This window comes from Sparus aurata, chromosome 21, assembly GCF_900880675.1.
Source record: "Sparus aurata chromosome 21, fSpaAur1.1, whole genome shotgun sequence".
Lineage (NCBI taxonomy): Eukaryota > Metazoa > Chordata > Actinopteri > Spariformes > Sparidae > Sparus > Sparus aurata.
The window spans coordinates 29511899-29530303 of NC_044207.1; the positions used below are offsets into that span (position 1 = coordinate 29511899).

General features: G+C 43.0%; 1 protein-coding gene across 1 annotated transcript in view; it reads right to left on the minus strand.

Moving 5' to 3' along the window:
* The window catches only part of LOC115573181 (receptor-type tyrosine-protein phosphatase N2-like), a 214258-nt gene that overhangs the window by 179127 nt on the left and 16726 nt on the right, over positions 1–18405 (minus strand). Inside the window, exon 3 of the mRNA XM_030403851.1 lies at positions 4182–4295. Coding sequence (XP_030259711.1) covers positions 4182–4295 — 114 coding nt within the window. The remainder of the gene's footprint in view (positions 1–4181; positions 4296–18405) is intronic.

Genomic DNA, 18405 nt, shown 5'->3' on the forward strand with positions numbered 1-18405 from the left:
ATTCAGAGCGACTCTGTGCTTTTCACAGGCTGAAGCCACCGCAGAAATGTGGGCAGGAGGCTGCAGGCCGGTCGAGGTAGGAGGTGCAGGATGTTTTCAGGGCGTCTGTATCCACAAAGATAATTAGTTTTAATTTCTAGATGGCCAAAAAATACAAGCAGACGACAGTGAGGAGGTCAGAGGTCAGCCGATAAACAATAAAAAATCTCATTTTGCATTTTCTTTCATCAGATTCAGTCGTTTTCTGTTCAACCTTTTCCACATTTTGACTTAATTAAGCAACCACCGACGGCCATTTTCAGGGTGGCTAAGTAATTATGACCATAGGCAAAATCACAACGGGCAAAGATTTCACCGGTTTAGTGCTCGTTTTATCATTTATGCAAATCTACTTTCTGAAATCCCAAAAGCGAAACCACACTCACTGCCGTTTGAAAATCGAGAGAGTTCAGATTCAAGCTTCTACCAAAAAAACAAGTTGTTTGTCAGAGTCAAAAACTGACCTCGGCGTGTCTTTTTGTGTTTTTGAGTTTCTTAATTAAGGAACACCGTTCCAACATAGGAACACCCCTCACTAAACGAACACCCTTTGTAAAAACGAATGGTTTTATTTGCTAACAGTTTTAAGCATCAGATCTTAACAGTTGGAAAGCTGAGACTGTCGTGATTATTTTAAGCCCAAACACGAAAGAACACAGGTTTTGGTTTCTGTCTAATTCAAATGTCAATAAACTAAGATATAAGGGCTCAGGTATGTCTATGGACACAGCAAACACAATTAGGTCACAGCCACAGGTCTCAGCTTACTACACTCAAAATTTGAAGTCAAAAGACTAAAAAATTTATTTTTCACAATTTTCTTTCTAAAGGCATGTCTGTGCGTTTTGCTTGGGTCCTTTTTTTTTCCACGAGCGCCTACTGAGATTCAAAGGCTTATAACTTGAGAACTCCTTTACCTAGAAACATCATCTTGGTCTCAAATGAAAGCTAAGACCCTGCAGGGTTTCTTGCTTGTTCGACACTTGTAGCTAGTTTTGTGTAAAATGACATGGATATTCCCATTCTATGGACTCTTGGGGAACTATGAAAGAAAAACTGTGGCATGACGTTGTAGCTGTGGAAAAAGGGAACACTCTGAAGGTATGTAGGCATTCTTGCTTCTTGCGGTAGAGGGCTCTTTCTAATGTTGTGTCATGGTGAGTTTAGAAGGCTATTACATGGTCTGGAAATAACTTTTTTGGGCTTAAAATAATCACGACAGTCTCAGCTTTCCAACAGTAAGTATATACTGTTAAGATCTGATGCTTAAAACTATTAGCAAAAAACTATTTGTTTTTACGAAGGGTGTTCGTTTAGTGAAGGATGTTCCTATGTTGGAACGGTGTTCCTTAAGGGGTTAAAGCAGCTTCACAATCATTTGAACGGCACATCGATCTTATACATCTTCACTCCAGCCAACTCTTGCACAATGTAGCTTGTGTACAAACTCCTGCGAGATGCTTTTACAGCTCTTCCTCACTCCAACACCGCCAACTATCATATATACATACACTACTCTGCACCGAGCCTAGTGAAGTTGTAGTAAACCACTCATCGTAGCGGAGGAGCCAGACAGACACTTGATGAGATCAAAATAAAACATATCGCTGCTTTAACGTCGCTCAGAGGTGGAACACGGAGGTCAAGTAGTGTTTCTGTGTTGTGTGCGAACTGAAGAGGAGCGTCGTCGCTGACGGCGAACAGCGGCTCTGACCTTGGCTTTTTTAAATGGCTTCACATCTGCAGGGCCTTTAGTTTGCAGTGAGTGGGAGGAGAGTCCAGTGTGTGTGTGTGTGTGTGTGTGTGTGTGTGTGTGTTTCTGTGTGTGTGGGCGGATGGAGGAGAGTGAACACAAACGCAGCAGCAGCTGTCTGAAAAAGGAAAGCCATTAAAGAGAGCACTGATGGATATGATAAAAGGATATTACCAGTTTATTCCAACTATCGGGCCGTAGTTCTACTTTTGTTTGGTTTTCTGACGTCAATCTTGTCAATAATAACGTTATTATCATTGACAGAACTGATGTGTTCACTAACATCTGGAAAACACAGAGACATCGGACCCCAGATTCATCAAGAATATTACAACCATGGTTCACAAAAAACACAGAAGACCTTCACCCAGGACACACGGGTCTGCATCTCATGTAAAACCAAATATCAGCAATATTTTACGTAAACATAACTGAGTGGTTTTTGTGCTTTAAATTAACCAAACTCTCATGAAGCTGCAGCCAAGAAACAGTTAGCTTAGCCTAGCATAAAAACTGTAAACGAAGGAAAACAGCTAGGCTACATTTCCACACTGATGGGAGAAGAAGCCCTGCATGAAAGCACATAAATGTTTTAGCTGGTGAAGGAAAGTTATCGTTATATAAACATATCTATAAATGTAGTGGAGTAACAGATAATCTAATTACCGAAGCAAAGTAGAAGAAGCTTTAACTGTCCACAAAAGTTACAGAGGTCAGTGCAACATCAGCGAAAGAAAGAAAGAAAGAAAGAAAGAAAGAGTCGATGTGAATATATGCCTGTGTGTGTGTTTCTACCGTGAAACAGATAAGAAGGGAGCTAACTGTGTTATCTTCCCAGTGGACTGGCGGTGCCTGAAATGCAGATGCTTCAGTGTCTTTAGAGTTTTGTGTCCTCCCTAATGGCTTCTGCAGACAGCCGGGGCCAAACAGCTCATTTGCATAATTCATTTCACTTCAGAGCGTCTGACAAATGCCTCCGAACTCGTCGCCTCTCTGTGAAATCAGAATATTTCTCCGGCTCTCCCGCAGAGTGCCGAAGGGCAAATTAAACCAGAGGAGAAGTTTCTTGTTTTTCTTTTTTGGAGGAGGGGCGGTTTGACGAGAGGAGGGAGGAAGAGCACTAAAATCAGACTCACGAGAGAGATTTCAAGAAAGAGTAATCTCCTGACAAAATAAATGTTGTACTTATTTACCAACAGTTGCAGGCTTGAACAACTTAACAGAGACACTAAAGAGAAACACAGACTCGAAGTACAACGGTCTGTTTTTTAAAGCGTAGTCGAGTTCTTGTCGTTCAAACTAAAGCTGCATGATGAAAGTGGAGGAAACACTCTCTGAAGCCCAGTGGGCTGTTTCACAGGGCTCTGCCTCCCTCTAGTGGTGAACTGCAGTAACAGCAGCGTATTACACCTGAGAAAGTGACAAACAGCTTCTGATCATGGTTCAACACTTCAACACAGGTTTAAAAAACAGAAATTGTATGAATTTATTTAAGCAGAGGAATGAAGAGCAGTGAACAGAATAGAAGCAGGCAAAAGTTGTTGCATGAATATATTACTGTATCACCACTGTGATTAGTTATTGCTGAACAACTGTGGACTTCTCTCACCTCTCTTATCAATAAGTCAGTTGTTGTTGGGGTTGGTTTTGTTGGAGAAACTGGGTTGTATCAGTGATATATTCACGTCATTAAAGCATCACATGTGATGAGGCACAGCTACAACTTCCTGCCCAAAACAGGCAATTTGAATAGATAAACTTGGTCTTTCAATGATTCCTCACAAAAGAGTAAATAAGGAATCAAGAATCAGTTTCTGCTTTCACACAAAGGGGCTATGTGGAACTTAGTTGGTGTTGTATGTTAGCAGACTCCATTTACCGATGTTCATTTAACTCATGTTAGCTGCTGTTGCTCAGCGGCTGAGTCAGTAAATAGAGCGCTAGCCCCACAGCTAACATGATAACGGTAGCGAGCTACGTTTAACAGCAGATAGCAGCGAGCTGGCGTCAGCAACAAGTAAAACATCCCAAATTTGAATATATTTATAAACACTGACACCTTGATGACAAGTCCAAATTGTACCAGTGTGTATGTGTGGTAGGTATATGTCGCTGAAGGATGCAACTCTTAGCAATTAAAAAATAATCATTAAAAACACAATTGAAGTAATATTATGAGAAAATAAATTAAAATAATATTTTCTATTTTTTTTGTTTTATCAAAATGATCAGAAACAGAGGTACCATCTAAGTAGGGTGGAGACGTAGTCCACTGTTAGCTATATTTACGTGTATCTGTGTATGTGTCTTTGTGTGTGTGTTTATGTGTCTTTGTGTGTGTGTGTGTGTGTGTGTGTGTGTGTGTGTGTGTGTGTGTGTGTGTGTGTACCTCTGTTGGAGAGCTTCTCCAGCAGCATCCTGAAGCGTTGCACCACAGATGGGGAGACATCATAGGTGTAAACCTCCTTCACTGGAACAGAGTGACACCTCCCAAACATACCATCTGTCGACACACACACACACAGACAGACAAGTTATATTTAGCATTCGGCACGTTAAAAGGCTTCATATGATCAAGGAACACAAGTTATCACACAGATGGAAAATAACATCAATGAGGAAAGAATATAAAGTGAATGTTCTGTTGGAATAGTATCGTATATGCAGGTTTTAGTGAATAAAACCACCTGTTGAGGTCGGAGGAAGCTGTAAACGTTCAGGTGAAATATAAACACTTTTTCCTTGACCTCGCACTTCTACTGCGGCGACCCAGTTTCTCATTGATAACGCAGCACGTTCCAGACTTCTCAACACCCTCCCCTCACAGAGCAGTTGGCTCGAGGAGATCCTAAATCACACCGAACTTGCGAGGATAAGATTCTCACATAGATTTTCACTTTGTACCAACTCCAGTAAATCCTCTGACAAACCCGGTAAGTCTTTATTGACCATCTGATCAGACTCGGAACCGTCTCGGATTTGTATTCAAACGCTCACACACCTGCACACAGTCGGGATACGAGCCTCTCGGACAACTATTTCGTTTTCCGACTTTAACTAGCTGCACACACAGAGCGATAAGGACCTTGTGTTAAAGATAGTTGCTGTGTCTCAATTCAGGTTCTGCATCCTCTGAAGGACTCGGCCTTTGCGGTCTTCGAAGGCGAGTCCTTCAGAGAGACCTTGTTAACCGCGTCAGCTGTGTTAAATGTGACGGTCTAGCCTTTGGAGCATTTCCTGGTTGTGTCACCAGATGTTTTACCCTTACGTCACGATTTCTGCCACCCAGGCCCGCGAAAGTGACGATCTACTCCACGTGATGTCACCATTTTCTCTCTTTCTTTCTTCTTTTTCAGGCGCGCAAAGAATCTTGGGATATGTGAGGCCACGAAGGATAGCACAAGTGCATCCTCCAAAAACAGGGAAATGGACGCTGCATTTGGAGGAGCCTTCAGATTGGGACAGCCTTCACGCGGCGTTTTGATGTAATCGGCGTTGAAATGCTCCTCTGAAGGATGCAGACCCTGAATTGAGACACAGCAAATGTGTTCCCCGGTGGATGTTGTGTGATTTTACCAACAACATAATGATGATCTTGTCGGATCACAGCGATACAGTTCCGAGACAAATCAGCTACAAACAAGCCTCAGCAGACTCCATCTCTCCTCCTCCTCCGACTCTTTCATCACTTCTCTACCGAACATAGGCCTCATGACACACAGCGTGACTTCTCACTCAGTCATACTTCCTTTTAAAGAGCCACAATGTGGGCAGTGTTAACGCGAGCTGTAGGAAAAGGTTGTCGGGAAGCTGTCTCCCAAAAAAAAAAACGAAGCTGTGGGCGGTGAAAGTGTCTGGAAGGATGAGTCAAAGAACGGATTTAAACAGAGATGTTTTCAAGCAGCGCTCAACGCTACCTGTTGTAAAACCAGGAAGAACGAGCGAGCCTGTGGTGCACTGAGCCTTTTGTAGGTAATAAACTCTGAACGGGATCGAATGTGACAGCTTACAAACACTTCTGTCTCCTGCACATCACTCTGCATTTAATTTACTAACCCGGTGGACAGGATGCAATGATGGCAGTGTGCGTTTGTGCAAGCTCAGGATACTTTCAATTCGTATCTACAGTATTATATTACATTCAAATACGAGCTGAACTTCATCAGGAGGAATGTGGCCGAGGAATCAATGTGTAAAACATCCCATAATAATGAAGCAATGTCTACAGAGTGCTCGTGTGATAAAGGTGAAACTGTAAAACCTGCTGCACACTTTCTTCTCTTTTTCCTACAACCTTTCACCCTGAAGGGAACCTAAATATAGAATTCACATCACATCTGTCTGCAGCGTCGGACAGCTCGATCGATACCTGGAGTTGTTTTAGTTGTAGTGGCAGCAGTTATTGATCTACAGTAGCAGAGGAGAGAATGAAATTCTCAGCGCTCTGATTGATGTTTAACGCTGAGAAATCACCACAAGACTGTGAAAACATGCTGCGTCACAGGAGAGGAAACACATTTATTTTGTGTCACTTCGAACTGCGTTAGAGATAATTCAGCTCCGTCTCTACACGTCTGCATTGTTTTCATACGTACATTTTGACTGCATGCTTGTTCCCACAGCACTAACAAGAAAATACACATTTACCTTCAGCTCAGTTGAAGCACTGCCTGTCTTTATGAAACCACTTTACGCATAATCATTTAACTCTGTTTGGGGAAAACACTCATAGCGTAATTGCTAGAGTCATATTTTGTTTCATAAAGACGTCGTGTCCAATGCCTCAACTCACTCTGGACTTTACAGCCGACAAAATAGTGCACATTTAACTTGAAACAGGAGGTGCTGGACACAAACAAAAGAAAATAACAATACAAAAATTGGAGGCTGCACAGGAGATGATGTTAGTTTACGCTGGAGAACGTCACACGTGTTGTGTTATCTCGTGCTGCTCGTACTTAAAATCAGTTTGATGGAGTTGATTGGTGCTGTAGTCACAAAGGTCTGATATTCTTAGATTTAAAGGGATATTCCGGTGTAAGTTTAATCCATGTTCTAACACACTGTGAAACTGTGTTAGACTCCCTCTCGAGAGATCAAGTTAGCAGACCGCTAATTTACGGAGTTTTATCAACCTGAGAAACGACCGCACGACAACAATACACTGCAGTAAATGGATCCAAATATAAACCGCCACCAAAAAGCCACAAATAATGCTCAGAACAGCACCAAACTTCAGCAACAGTACAAATAGGGTCTCAGCACATAGTCCGGGGCATCTAACCTCCTACTAGCTTAGCTGGATTTCTATTGTGAAGCTAAAAACAGATTTCAACTCTCCTCCATCAGCTTCCGGGTCGGGGAAGTCCCGACGCGACGATTACCGAGTGCGGTTAGAAATGCTCAATTCCGTTCTTTTCCCTGTCCGCTCTCGATAATAACTGTTATAAACTGGCAGGTAAGACACATATGAACTTTGATTGCTTTTCCATGGAGTCATAATCATACATTTTCATCCATGAGCCGCGGAACTCTACTGCACTCGGTAATCGACTCGTCGGGACTTCCCGTCAACAGGAAGCTGCTGCAGAAGAGTGGTAAATTTAGTCAGCTTTTCAGTAGAAATCCAGCTAAGCTAGCGGAGGTTAGATGCCCCGGACTATGTGCTGAGACCCTATTTGTACTGTTGCTGAAGTTTGGTGCTGTTCTGAGCATTATTTGTGGCTTTTTGGTGGCGGTTTATATTTGGATCCATTTACTGCAGTGTATTGTTGTCGTGCGGTCGTTTCTGAGGTTGATAAAACTCCATAAATTAGCGGTCTGCTAACTTGATCTCTCAAGAGGGAGTCTAACACAGTTTCACGGTGATTTAGACCATGGATTAAACTTACACCGGACTATCCCTTTAAGCGTTGTGCTTTCACCTACACTTAGTGGTAAAATTATTCATTTTTGGTGTAAAAGATGCAAATTCTCTCAGTATTTGTGCCGTTTGTATATTTGTATATTGTATATTTGGTGTTTGCATCTGCAGGTCTTTATGTTTTTGCCTCTCACTGTATATCTGCACGTGTACGTTCATGTACGCATGTTACATAACGGCACCGGTACATTGTAATTCAGGCCTGTGGTCTATAAATAGCCTCTTCCTCACTGTGGCCATCTCAATCAAACTGCAAGCTCCATTTAACAGGCAGCTGACGGATGACCAGCGGCGGGTCTGCACGGCACTAATCACTCCTCACTGTTTCACTGAGTGCAGTCTGCTGTTTACAGATGAGACGGAAGTAAAAAAAAAAGACGCGCTGCGAGGAAGTCTGAGGTAAGTGAGGACGAAGGAAAAAGAAAAACTCAGAGGACACAGCTGGATATCTGCAGATTCATAAAGCCGTAATTTAGATCCAGGAAACTGTCACATTCACACAAACTTCAGAAAGTTGCATTCCTGCTCGGAGCTACGATTGGTTGCGGAATAAATTACGTGTGAAATAAAGATAAATGGTTTGTAGTGATGTGATGAAACGCCTCATTAAACAACAACAACAGGTGGCGCCGGACTTCTGAAACGGAGAAACTGGATGTCTGTCTCATGTGTTGCTTACAGAAGACCTGAGAGACAAGTGAGGACATTTTAATTTTGAATTATGTCGGAGACCAGAGACAAGAGACTGAAGTGCCTCTCTACTCTATGTTAGCAATTGTAATTTTAATTTTAGTTATTTATATTCTTTGCCTTGTGTCTCCCTCCTTTTCCTTTTTTTTTTAAACATCTGGGAACATACAAACTTACCACATCTTATGGAGTAAAGACATCAAAGATCAAAGATATGGATCATAAATCAAAGAGAAGAAAAACAGAGTTAAAGGACACATTACAATGTCTTTATATGTTAGAATAATATGTTACAGTCATGTTTTCTTCCAGGTAGGTTTTAATTTCTCCATGCAGTCTGCACACAATGTATATATAGCAGGAAGCTATGTTACATTACTGTCATGTACAGAAGAAATCTCTCAGATAAAAGATTTCTTTTGATTTCTAAAATTTGAAAATTGTTGTTCTTTCCCTCCCTCTTCTCTAAAGGTGTCTATATTCACATTAACAGTGCATCTGTTTGTTTAATTTTATTTTTGCTTCATCTAAAATTTGCACAAAAATCTTTTCAGATGGAAATATCATGCAGGAGACGGACGAATGTGTTCCTTCCTCCTCCTCTCGACCCTCACAGAGCTGAGACGATCATCACGAGTCTCCTCTGAACATCTGAGTCATCCCTCATAATTAAACCCATCTACAGCGACAGTATCACAGCCAAGACGTAAGTTTAATTACTCTGACACAGGGGAGCAGAGTGGAATAGACGTTATAAATGTAGCCGTTCCTCAAACTGGACTTTCTTGCCTTTAAGCTTGTGCTGCATCCTGCCGAAGTTCCTTTAAGCAGCGCTGCCAACAGTCAGGCTTGTGTCCGGTACGAGATAATCTCCAAAAGCCTCCCACAGCGAGTGATCTGAAGCGTTGGAGGGTCTCGCCTCCAGGCTCCAGGTCAGAGTCGATCCATAACGTCTGAGTAAAGATGAAGCCGGAACCGATGTGGCAGAACTTTGAAGTCTGAGGTCAAGATTTTTAATCTGTATTTCCACGACGCAGACTAGAAAACTCGACCTGAAGTATATTTTATCAACAGGTGTCTCAGCTAACATGTAAAATATCATGTTATCAATAATATCGTCACAACAAACTAGACAAACGAGACGGTGAGTAAGCTCCAGCACCACAGAGCTCTGATCTCATGTAACAACATTTTCTGCGATTCCCAGAAGGAACATCTTGAATTATCTCTCATAATTATACTCATGCATATCCGAGGCTCTGCAATTTATCCCAGTTCACTACCAGAGGGCCATAATTCAGAGCCAGACATGTCTTCTTGTGATTTATGGTCCAGATTAGAGCAAAGTGAGGATTCACAGGGGCCTCTTTTCTCAGACGCACAGTGCGTATTAAGATGGAGGTGATGGACCAGCGATGCTAAGCAGATGTTGCCCACAGTCGCAGCTTAAACATATCCATCAATTAGTGAACTCAAATAAAAGAACTTCTATGAAACTAATCTACAACTCCTTTAAGATAAATTCCTCTGCGACTCATTGTGTGTTTTTTTCTGGTCTGAACTGTCAGGAGATGCTGGCTGAAGTTCAGTCCAGCCTAATGAACTGGATTAATGTGTCTTAATGGATCTGTAGCCTCTGGAGATCTGGACCGGTCCGATCCCTCACCACCGCCTCCACGCCACAAGATCAATGACATCTGCCATCGCTTCGCAGGGTCTGGACTGTTCTGATTGTCAAGAACTGGCTCCTCCTCTCATGGTTTTTGAACTGAGCTAGCAATGTTAACGGATGATTAGCTGGACAGTCTGTGGACGTCATGTGTGTCGCTGAGATCCAAATGAAGGTCGAGTTCAAAGATGGGCATTAAAGGGATATTCCGGTGTAAGTTTAATTCATGGTCTAAATCACTGTGAAACTGTGTTAGACTCCCTCCCGAGAGATTAAGTTAGCAGACCGCTAATTTACGGAGTTTTATCAACCTCAGAAACGACCACACGACAACAATACACTGCAGTGAATGGATCCAAATATAAACCGCCACCAAAAAGCCACAAATAATGCTCAGAACAGCACCAAACTTCAGCAACAGTACAAATAGGGTCTCAGCACATAGTCCGGGCATCTAACCTCCGCTAGCTTAGCTGGATTTCTACTGAAAAGCTGACTAAATTTACCACTCTTCTGCAGCAGCTTCCTGTTGACGGGAAGTCCCGACGAGTCGATTACCGAGTGCAGTAGAGTTCCGCGGCTCATGGATGAAAATGTATGATTATGACTCCATGGAAAAGCAATCAAAGTTCATATGTGTCTTACCTGCCAGTTTATAACAGTTATTATCGAGAGCGGACAGGGAAAAGAACGTAATTGAGCATTTCTAACCGCACTCGGTAATCGTCGCGTCGGGACTTCCCCGACCCGGAAGCTGATGGAGGAGAGTTGAACTCTGTTTTTAGCTTCACGATAGAAATCCAGCTAAGCTAGCGGAGGTTAGATGCCCCGGACTATGTGCTGAGACCCTATTTGTACTGTTGCTGAAGTTTGGTGCTGTTCTGAGCATTATTTGTGGCTTTTTAGTGGCGGTTTATATTTGGATCCATTTACTGCAGTGTATTGTTGTCGTGCGGTCGTTTCTGAGGTTGATAAAACTCCGTAAATTAGCGGTCTGCTAACTTGATCTCTGGAGAGGGAGTCTAACACAGTTTCACGGTGTGTTAGATCATGGATTAAACTTACACCGGAATATCTCTTTAAGAGACAGTCTCTAGTTTGTTCTGAAACTTAAAAAACAAGTCAGAAAATGACTTTTGAAGCAGAAACTCAGCACCTGGCCAGGTTCACACTGAGTCAGTGGTTGTGATCAATAACCCGTCAGCTCCCTGCACATACAGTGTGGTAATTCAACCAGATGTGGCAGTTCCCCTTAAATGATTTGAGGCGGACTACTGTAAATTCTGGGGATGTCTATACTTTGATTCAGACTTTGGCCCCGTCTTCTGCTGATCTGCTGCTGCCTGTCATCTCATCATATTAATGAATGTTTGGCTACTTGTTGTCTTTGTGTTTTGAAAGTAGTTTCATTATAATGCGAGAGGAGAATACTTACAGGATTCACTCTCAAAGTGCCGTCAAACCAAACACTTTCTGATCAATAACCACCCACGCTCGCCAATGAGTCTGGCCCGACAGGCGCAGAGCGAATGCGATGACGATGGCGGAGGCGGTGTGAGAGTGTTCGGAGGTCACGCTCCATCCTGACCACAGCTCCCATTAGTGACAGCACAAACTATCTTGTCCTCCAGTTTTATAATCTATCTACGCCAGTTTGCAAAATGATATCATCTCATTCAGAGGTTCCTCAGAGTCACTGGGGCCCGGTGTCGTATGTCGGTGGCAAAGCTATAAAAACTAATTTGTATTGAACTGTTACAAGCCAGGAAACTAACAGGAACTAATACAGAAGCAGTTTTGAATACTTTGCCAGGTATTTAAACGTCTGTCAGTCGGTCTGTGCACAGATTTGTCAGTGTGATGGCGTCACAACTGTGCAAGAAGTCGTTGCAAAACAATGAAAGTGGGATCAAAATGAAGGTTAAGTTTTTTTAAAATGGGTGCGGTCCGACCCACGAGTACCACGCACTCATGCAACACTGCAGCAATGACAGCTGAGTGGAAATGGATCAGAACGTGACAGCATGGAGAAAATTATGTTGCATACGTATATGCTATGGCCAATCTAATCAAAGATGGAGTCACGCAACAACATCTTCAACCACAAACCGTCCACGAGCTCCCAACGACTTCAAAATGGTTGAACCGCGACCATTTCCAGCCCTCGCCGCCCGTGTGTGTGTATCGTGACATGTCCACTGTTTGCAATTTTGAAGGGAGACAACACGCAACAGGGCGCAGATGGGTAATGGGCCCTGCTCCTCTGGCTCCTGTTGCCATGGCGATTTCCATCGAGTGCCTTTCTGTACCTCGCAGCTAATCACGGGGAGGCAGCGAAGGGAGGGGGGGGGGCTGAAACAGAGCACCCTCCTTTGTCACTGTGTGTGTGTGTGTGTGTGTGTGTGTGTGTGTGTGTGTGGTCAGGGATTGGCATGTGAATCTCCGGCTTGGTTTGCAGGGAACAGTTGGGGTGCGTTCAGGAAACAATACATGCAGATACTGGACATGATGTCTGTGAAGCCTTCTGATCACGTGAAAAATGACATTTTAGAAGATGATTTAACATTAATTGGAGCAGTTTTATAGCTTCAGGGCCAAATTACAGCAAAATGATAATAACAAGTCTGATTTTCAGGCTCTGTGTTGCATTTGAAAAGTAGATGGGAGGTTTATTCAATACAAGTGAAGTCTTGACAACACATTTCCTGAACAGATAAACAATCTAAGATCACAAACTTGTGTTTTTTGGTGACGCAGCATGTTGAATATTAGCTGCAGATTAATATATGTTTTCAGACTCAACATTAGAGGTTGTGTGGAGGAAGGTTTGGCTCCCACAGCCAACACAAGATGTTTCAGTTACCACAAAGTGCCATATTTACCTTTAACTACATTTCTTACTTGGCCGATAAAATTGCTGTACTTCACAAGTGAACACTTCGACAGTATTACCTCCATACACATACAACCACATCGCAACAACACTTTAAAACCATAATTCGGACAGTCTCCTTTGTCGAGGTCCAATGTTTTGTTCATCCACACTGACCTCTTCCCTGACTTCCTCCTTTGTTTCCTTTATCGTCATTTCAGCCACTAGAGGGCAACATACGCTGTCGCAGGGCGCTAAAATGACTGATGGCGTCTCGTACATTCAAACCAGCACAGAAGTCCACCTCACTGTCTTAATATTCACATTCAACTACTTGATTCACTCAACAGGCTGATTAAAAAACTCCTCTCGTCCATTTCTGATGTTGCTCTGCCTGCATTTTTTAATCTAATGTTAAAAAACCAGAGAGCCATAATGTTTTAAACAGTCTGTTCACAGCGCAGGAACATTAAAACTCATCTCCAGCACACCACCCAGCTCAGCTCTCCTCTCCTCTCGCTGAGTTAACTAATGCCAATTAAAGCATAACTGGAGGCCGTATTCTCTGCTGGAAATCAGCGTTTCCATGCTGAGCAAGCTTCTTCGAGATGAGCTCCATTACAGCTCTGACAATAAAGCCCAGGGAAGCAATCAACACCTTGGATGGGGGGGGGAGCTCAGAGATAGAGCAGGAGATGGAGGACATGTCCCAACTCGACTGTTCTTACAACACAAAACAAGAAGATATTCACAGCTTTTTCTTTAACCTTGTGTCCTTGTCTGTCCTTGTAGCTCTTTTCTAATAATCTAGATATTCAGAGTTTCAGAGCTTCGTGCATAAAACCTCCAACAAGCAGTAAGACAGAGAGAGCGTGATGAGAACAAATTCACCAGACTCCCAAAAGACTGCCGATGCAAACAAAAGCAGAAAACAAGATTGATTGAGCCTCCTCCACCTCGCCGGTCGTCTCCCCCCCCCCCCCCACATCTCCCCGTCTGAAAATATTAGCAGAGCTCAGATAACCTCGCAGCTTCCCCCGACGCGGCACTGCTGAGCAAACTTTACAGCGCAAATACGATCCATCACGTCGCAGCTCAGCTCCAGTCATCGGGGGTAAAACTCTGATTAATCTGTTGCGAGGCTGAGCGATCGTCAGCAAACACACAGATCTGGTCCGTTTAAATCGAAGGGACGGGAAGTGGGAAGTTCCATCCAGCTGCTGTTAATGTACATATGTATTAAATATGTATTTGTCATGGTCCTTAGTTGAATATGCATGTATTTATAAGAGGTTTTATGGCTTTTTATAACAGATTTTGAGAAATTTACTTTAACATCATCGACGTAGAAACACACAATCGAGGACAATAACAAACTGAAGTAAAAATCGATGATGTTTGTGAAAGAATTACTCCGTGTTTTTGATCAGCTGCGACAAAAATAAAGCAGCTCAAAGGTGAGAGGTTGGATCACACCTACGTGATGTAATATTGCAATAACCTACATTGCATTGAATTAAATTTAGGTGATCATAAAGCAAACAACTCGTTGATTCACACGATACACACATCTGTCACTGACACATGCTGAAGATATGTTATCGCATCGTCGCACCGCACCTTAAGACTTAAATCTGGGTTAAACAAACACAAATAACCTGATTTTCACAACATGGTTCTTGATGCACAGCTCTGATTTCGAGGTTTACTTTCTGCAACTGTTGCCACCAATCTCGTCTCTCGTCTGTGTGTTTCTGACTCGAATCACAAAACTTAAGACAACACACAGATCTGATCGGCTGAGTCACATCACCAGAGCGATTAACAACGCAGGTCCATCGGTGTGTGATTCTCTTTGGCCTCAACATGTAATCATTTTCAGTATTTTATCAATTATAAGTCCTGGTTCAGGAGAGGCAATGTCTCAACTCAAATTGCTCACAGAATACTGATGGATCTTCTCAGTCCAGTTTCGAGGGTAAAGTGTTGTAATTAACATTTCTGCAAAACCGCTAAACATTTGTGTGAGTCAAACTTTGACGAGGAACTACAGTGTTTCTGCGTTTCTAAGTGTGAACCAGTGGACGTTTATAAGGAGACCTCAGGACAATATCCAGCTGTGCAAGTGGTGTTGAACAAACAGATCATTTAGGTCAAAACATGATCTTTCCAAACCTTACCAAGTTGTTTTTGTGCATGAACTTAACAAGACAATAAGTACAGTGTTGTCTCAACATCAAATTGAAAAATGAAACGTAAAGAAATGTAGTTGCAACAAGAAATGAGGCTTAAACATACAACATTTATTCTGGTCACTGGATTGTGGATTTTCAGACAAAATAAAACTCAGGCTGTAGGAAAGTACAACTAATTTACAAAACGATTAACCAATTAATCACGAGAACGATCTGCAGATTAGCCGGCTGTTAAAATAATCGCCGGTTGCAGTCGTGGTTAAAAACGTGTAAACACATCGGAAAAGCTTAAAGTGAGTTAAGTCTAAGTGACAGGCAGCCGTCCTTATCTGTCTCTGCAGACGGAGCTGCACGCTGGGGCTAAAAATGAAAGTCAGCAGAGTCAAACTCTGCAAGAAAACTACCACACGGAAACACAGTTATTTATAAAGATGCTTAAATCTGATTTAATTAGGTGGACCTGTCAACGTACAAGACGTGACGTGGCCTTCTATCACAACATTAACTGGAACTGAAGCGAATACAAGTCAAACTCCTCTATCTACCTCTCTGTTCGGAGGCTCGGTCACGGCCTTATGAACGCGCTGTTATCAGGAGCACTTTTTGCGGCGTATTAAAGCCGACCTCTTTTTAAACGCTTCCATGCATCGGCGGTAGATGCGGCGTGGCTCTGTCTGCTGATATGACAGTCACAATGAAAATGTCAAGTCACTGATGGAGCAGCGTCTCTCCACGCAGCCGGCCTGCCCTTTCTCCTTTTGTACCCGGATATGTCGGGGTGATACGGTTGAAAATAGCAAAAAGTCCACAGGGGTGGGTGGAAAGCCTTATCGCCCGTCACTGAGTCCTGGACTGTTGCGTCAATCCTGGAAATTCATGAGGTTTGTTATGCAGGAGGTAAAACAATCTGAGGTGAGGATCACTGTGTTATCATGTTTATTTAAGCAGGTTTGCCTGCAGCTTATTTGAGACACAAAATATGTAATATTGCTGTCTTCATCTGTCTGTTTAAATAACGGCTTTTGTCGTGCAAACATTTAAACCTGACTGCCACAATTCTACTGGTGCAAACGATTTGAAGGAATATGACTTTTGTTTTGAGGCTAAAGGTCAGTTGGTATGGAATGGTGCCATGAGGGGAATGGAGGTGGAAGAATAAAGGTGTGCTTGTGGGGGAAAACACATTTAAATGTTTGTGTGATATACATATGTGATGTAATTGTATTGTACCTACAGGAGAAGGTATTATTTGTGTTTCCTGTTTTCTTACAGGCTGCTTCGGGGATGCATTAAAATCTCAGGGTAGTCCGAAGTACAAACACACTTCACCTGAAGGGTTGGGAACTAAACTTAGTACTTTTAAGCATATCGACCAAATATTACTACAGTAAGAGTCAGGACTACACGTCTCACCTGAGGAGACACCTGGTCAAACATCAGACATATCTAAAGGCTGAAGGGTGCACCGTCCCCTGCAGCAGCCACAGCTAACATTAGCATGTCTGCAGGACTACTGGACCCTCCGACATGAACAACAAGGCATCAACAAATTCATCTTTATGTAATTAATCGGCTTAATTGGAGTTAACTGAACTTTATCCACTGTCTGTACTGATGTTATCTTAGTATCTCTACTAGCGTTTGCCTTTACAAACTGCTTCCCAGCATGCTGTTCACTACATTAAAACAGCGTGCAAGAGTTTTTAGTGTGTCTGAAACCATCGCACATGAACTGCATGCAATTTACGGGGAAATGTTAGAGTATGCAGCACTGCAACAACAGCGTACCAAAAAAGCTGCTGTTCCTTCTTCTTCTTTGGATCAGGCAGATTAGACACTCCAATTCCTTTTTTTTATATATATACCATTATATTTTGTAGTTACAGTAGAGTACAGTAGTTACAGAATAGTCTTTCTGTTTGTATTTAGGTAATTAACTGTGAGGGACAGCTGGTGCCGTCATCAGCTCGTGGATGTCCTGATGTGTCACACTGATGTTGGTCGCAGCCTGAAGGAGCACAGCTGAAGTGTTCGACCCACAGAGAGCAGCAGACGTCGCTCTACAGGCTCCACGCTCCGTTTTATTCAGCGTTAACTTACTTTGTGAGCGACTGTTTAATTCCTCAGGCGGGGAAATTATGGATCGTCACTCAGTAATATTGTCACAGCTGCCGTGTTCGTCCAGGAGTCGTGTTTGAATGACTTCAAGGTAAGAGAACGACTTGGTTTCCTGCGGGAATTGAGATATTTTTTCAGGTGTCGCTCCACTTCCCTTGTTGTTGGGAAAAAAAATAAATAAAAGGGAAACAGAGAGAATGTCCTCAGCCGAACAATACCAAACCTACTCATTGTTTTCTCTTTCCCCTGCCAAGAGATTATAGCGAGCTGAGGCAATCAGAGCTGCTGTGTGTCCTGATAGAGCCCGAGCTGCCAATCAGCAGCACAACAGCCTGGCACTGCCTGCGAGGGCCGCTTTGACAGCAGCTATTGAAGCAGGTCAGACACGCTTGCAGGAGGGAACAATGGCTGGAGGTGCAGCCGCCGCAGCTTTTCCACTGTGAGATCCAGCTGTCAGCGCAGCCTCGCCTCACCTGACTCCACCCGGGGAGCTTTTCATAGCTCACTGAAACTTAAACTGAAAGAGAGGCCGAGCTGACGAGGACCGATTTAATCATTTTAATACCAATGTATCGCAATGATTAGCTTTTGTGGATATTTGTGGTAGAGAGCAGCAAGTATTGACCTTCTGCCGCCGGCCTCGTTCCTCGTTCCATTTCCTGTCGCCAAAAGTCTCGGTCCTGATCGGATCACATGACCTGCTGTAAAATCCCGACAGCTGGGAACAAATATCTAAATATGTATCGCTGTCTCCAAAACCATTTATGGCTCTTCAAAGCTTAAAGGGATATTCCAGTGTGAGTTTAATCCATGGTCTAAATCACAGTGAAACTGTGTTAGACTCCCTCTCGAGAGATCAAGTTAGCAGACCGCTAATTTACGGAGTTTTATCAACCTCAGAAACGACCGCACTAAACAATACACTGCAGTAAATGGATCCAAATATAAACCGCTACCAAAAAGCCACAAATAATGCTCAGAACAGCACCAAACTTCAGCAACAGTACAAATAGGGTCTCAGCACATAGTCCGGGGCATCTAACCTCCGCTAGCTTAGCTGGATTTCTACTGAAAAACTGACTAAATTTACCACTCTTCTGCAGCAGCTTCCTGTTGACGGGAAGTCCCGACGAGTCGATTACCGAG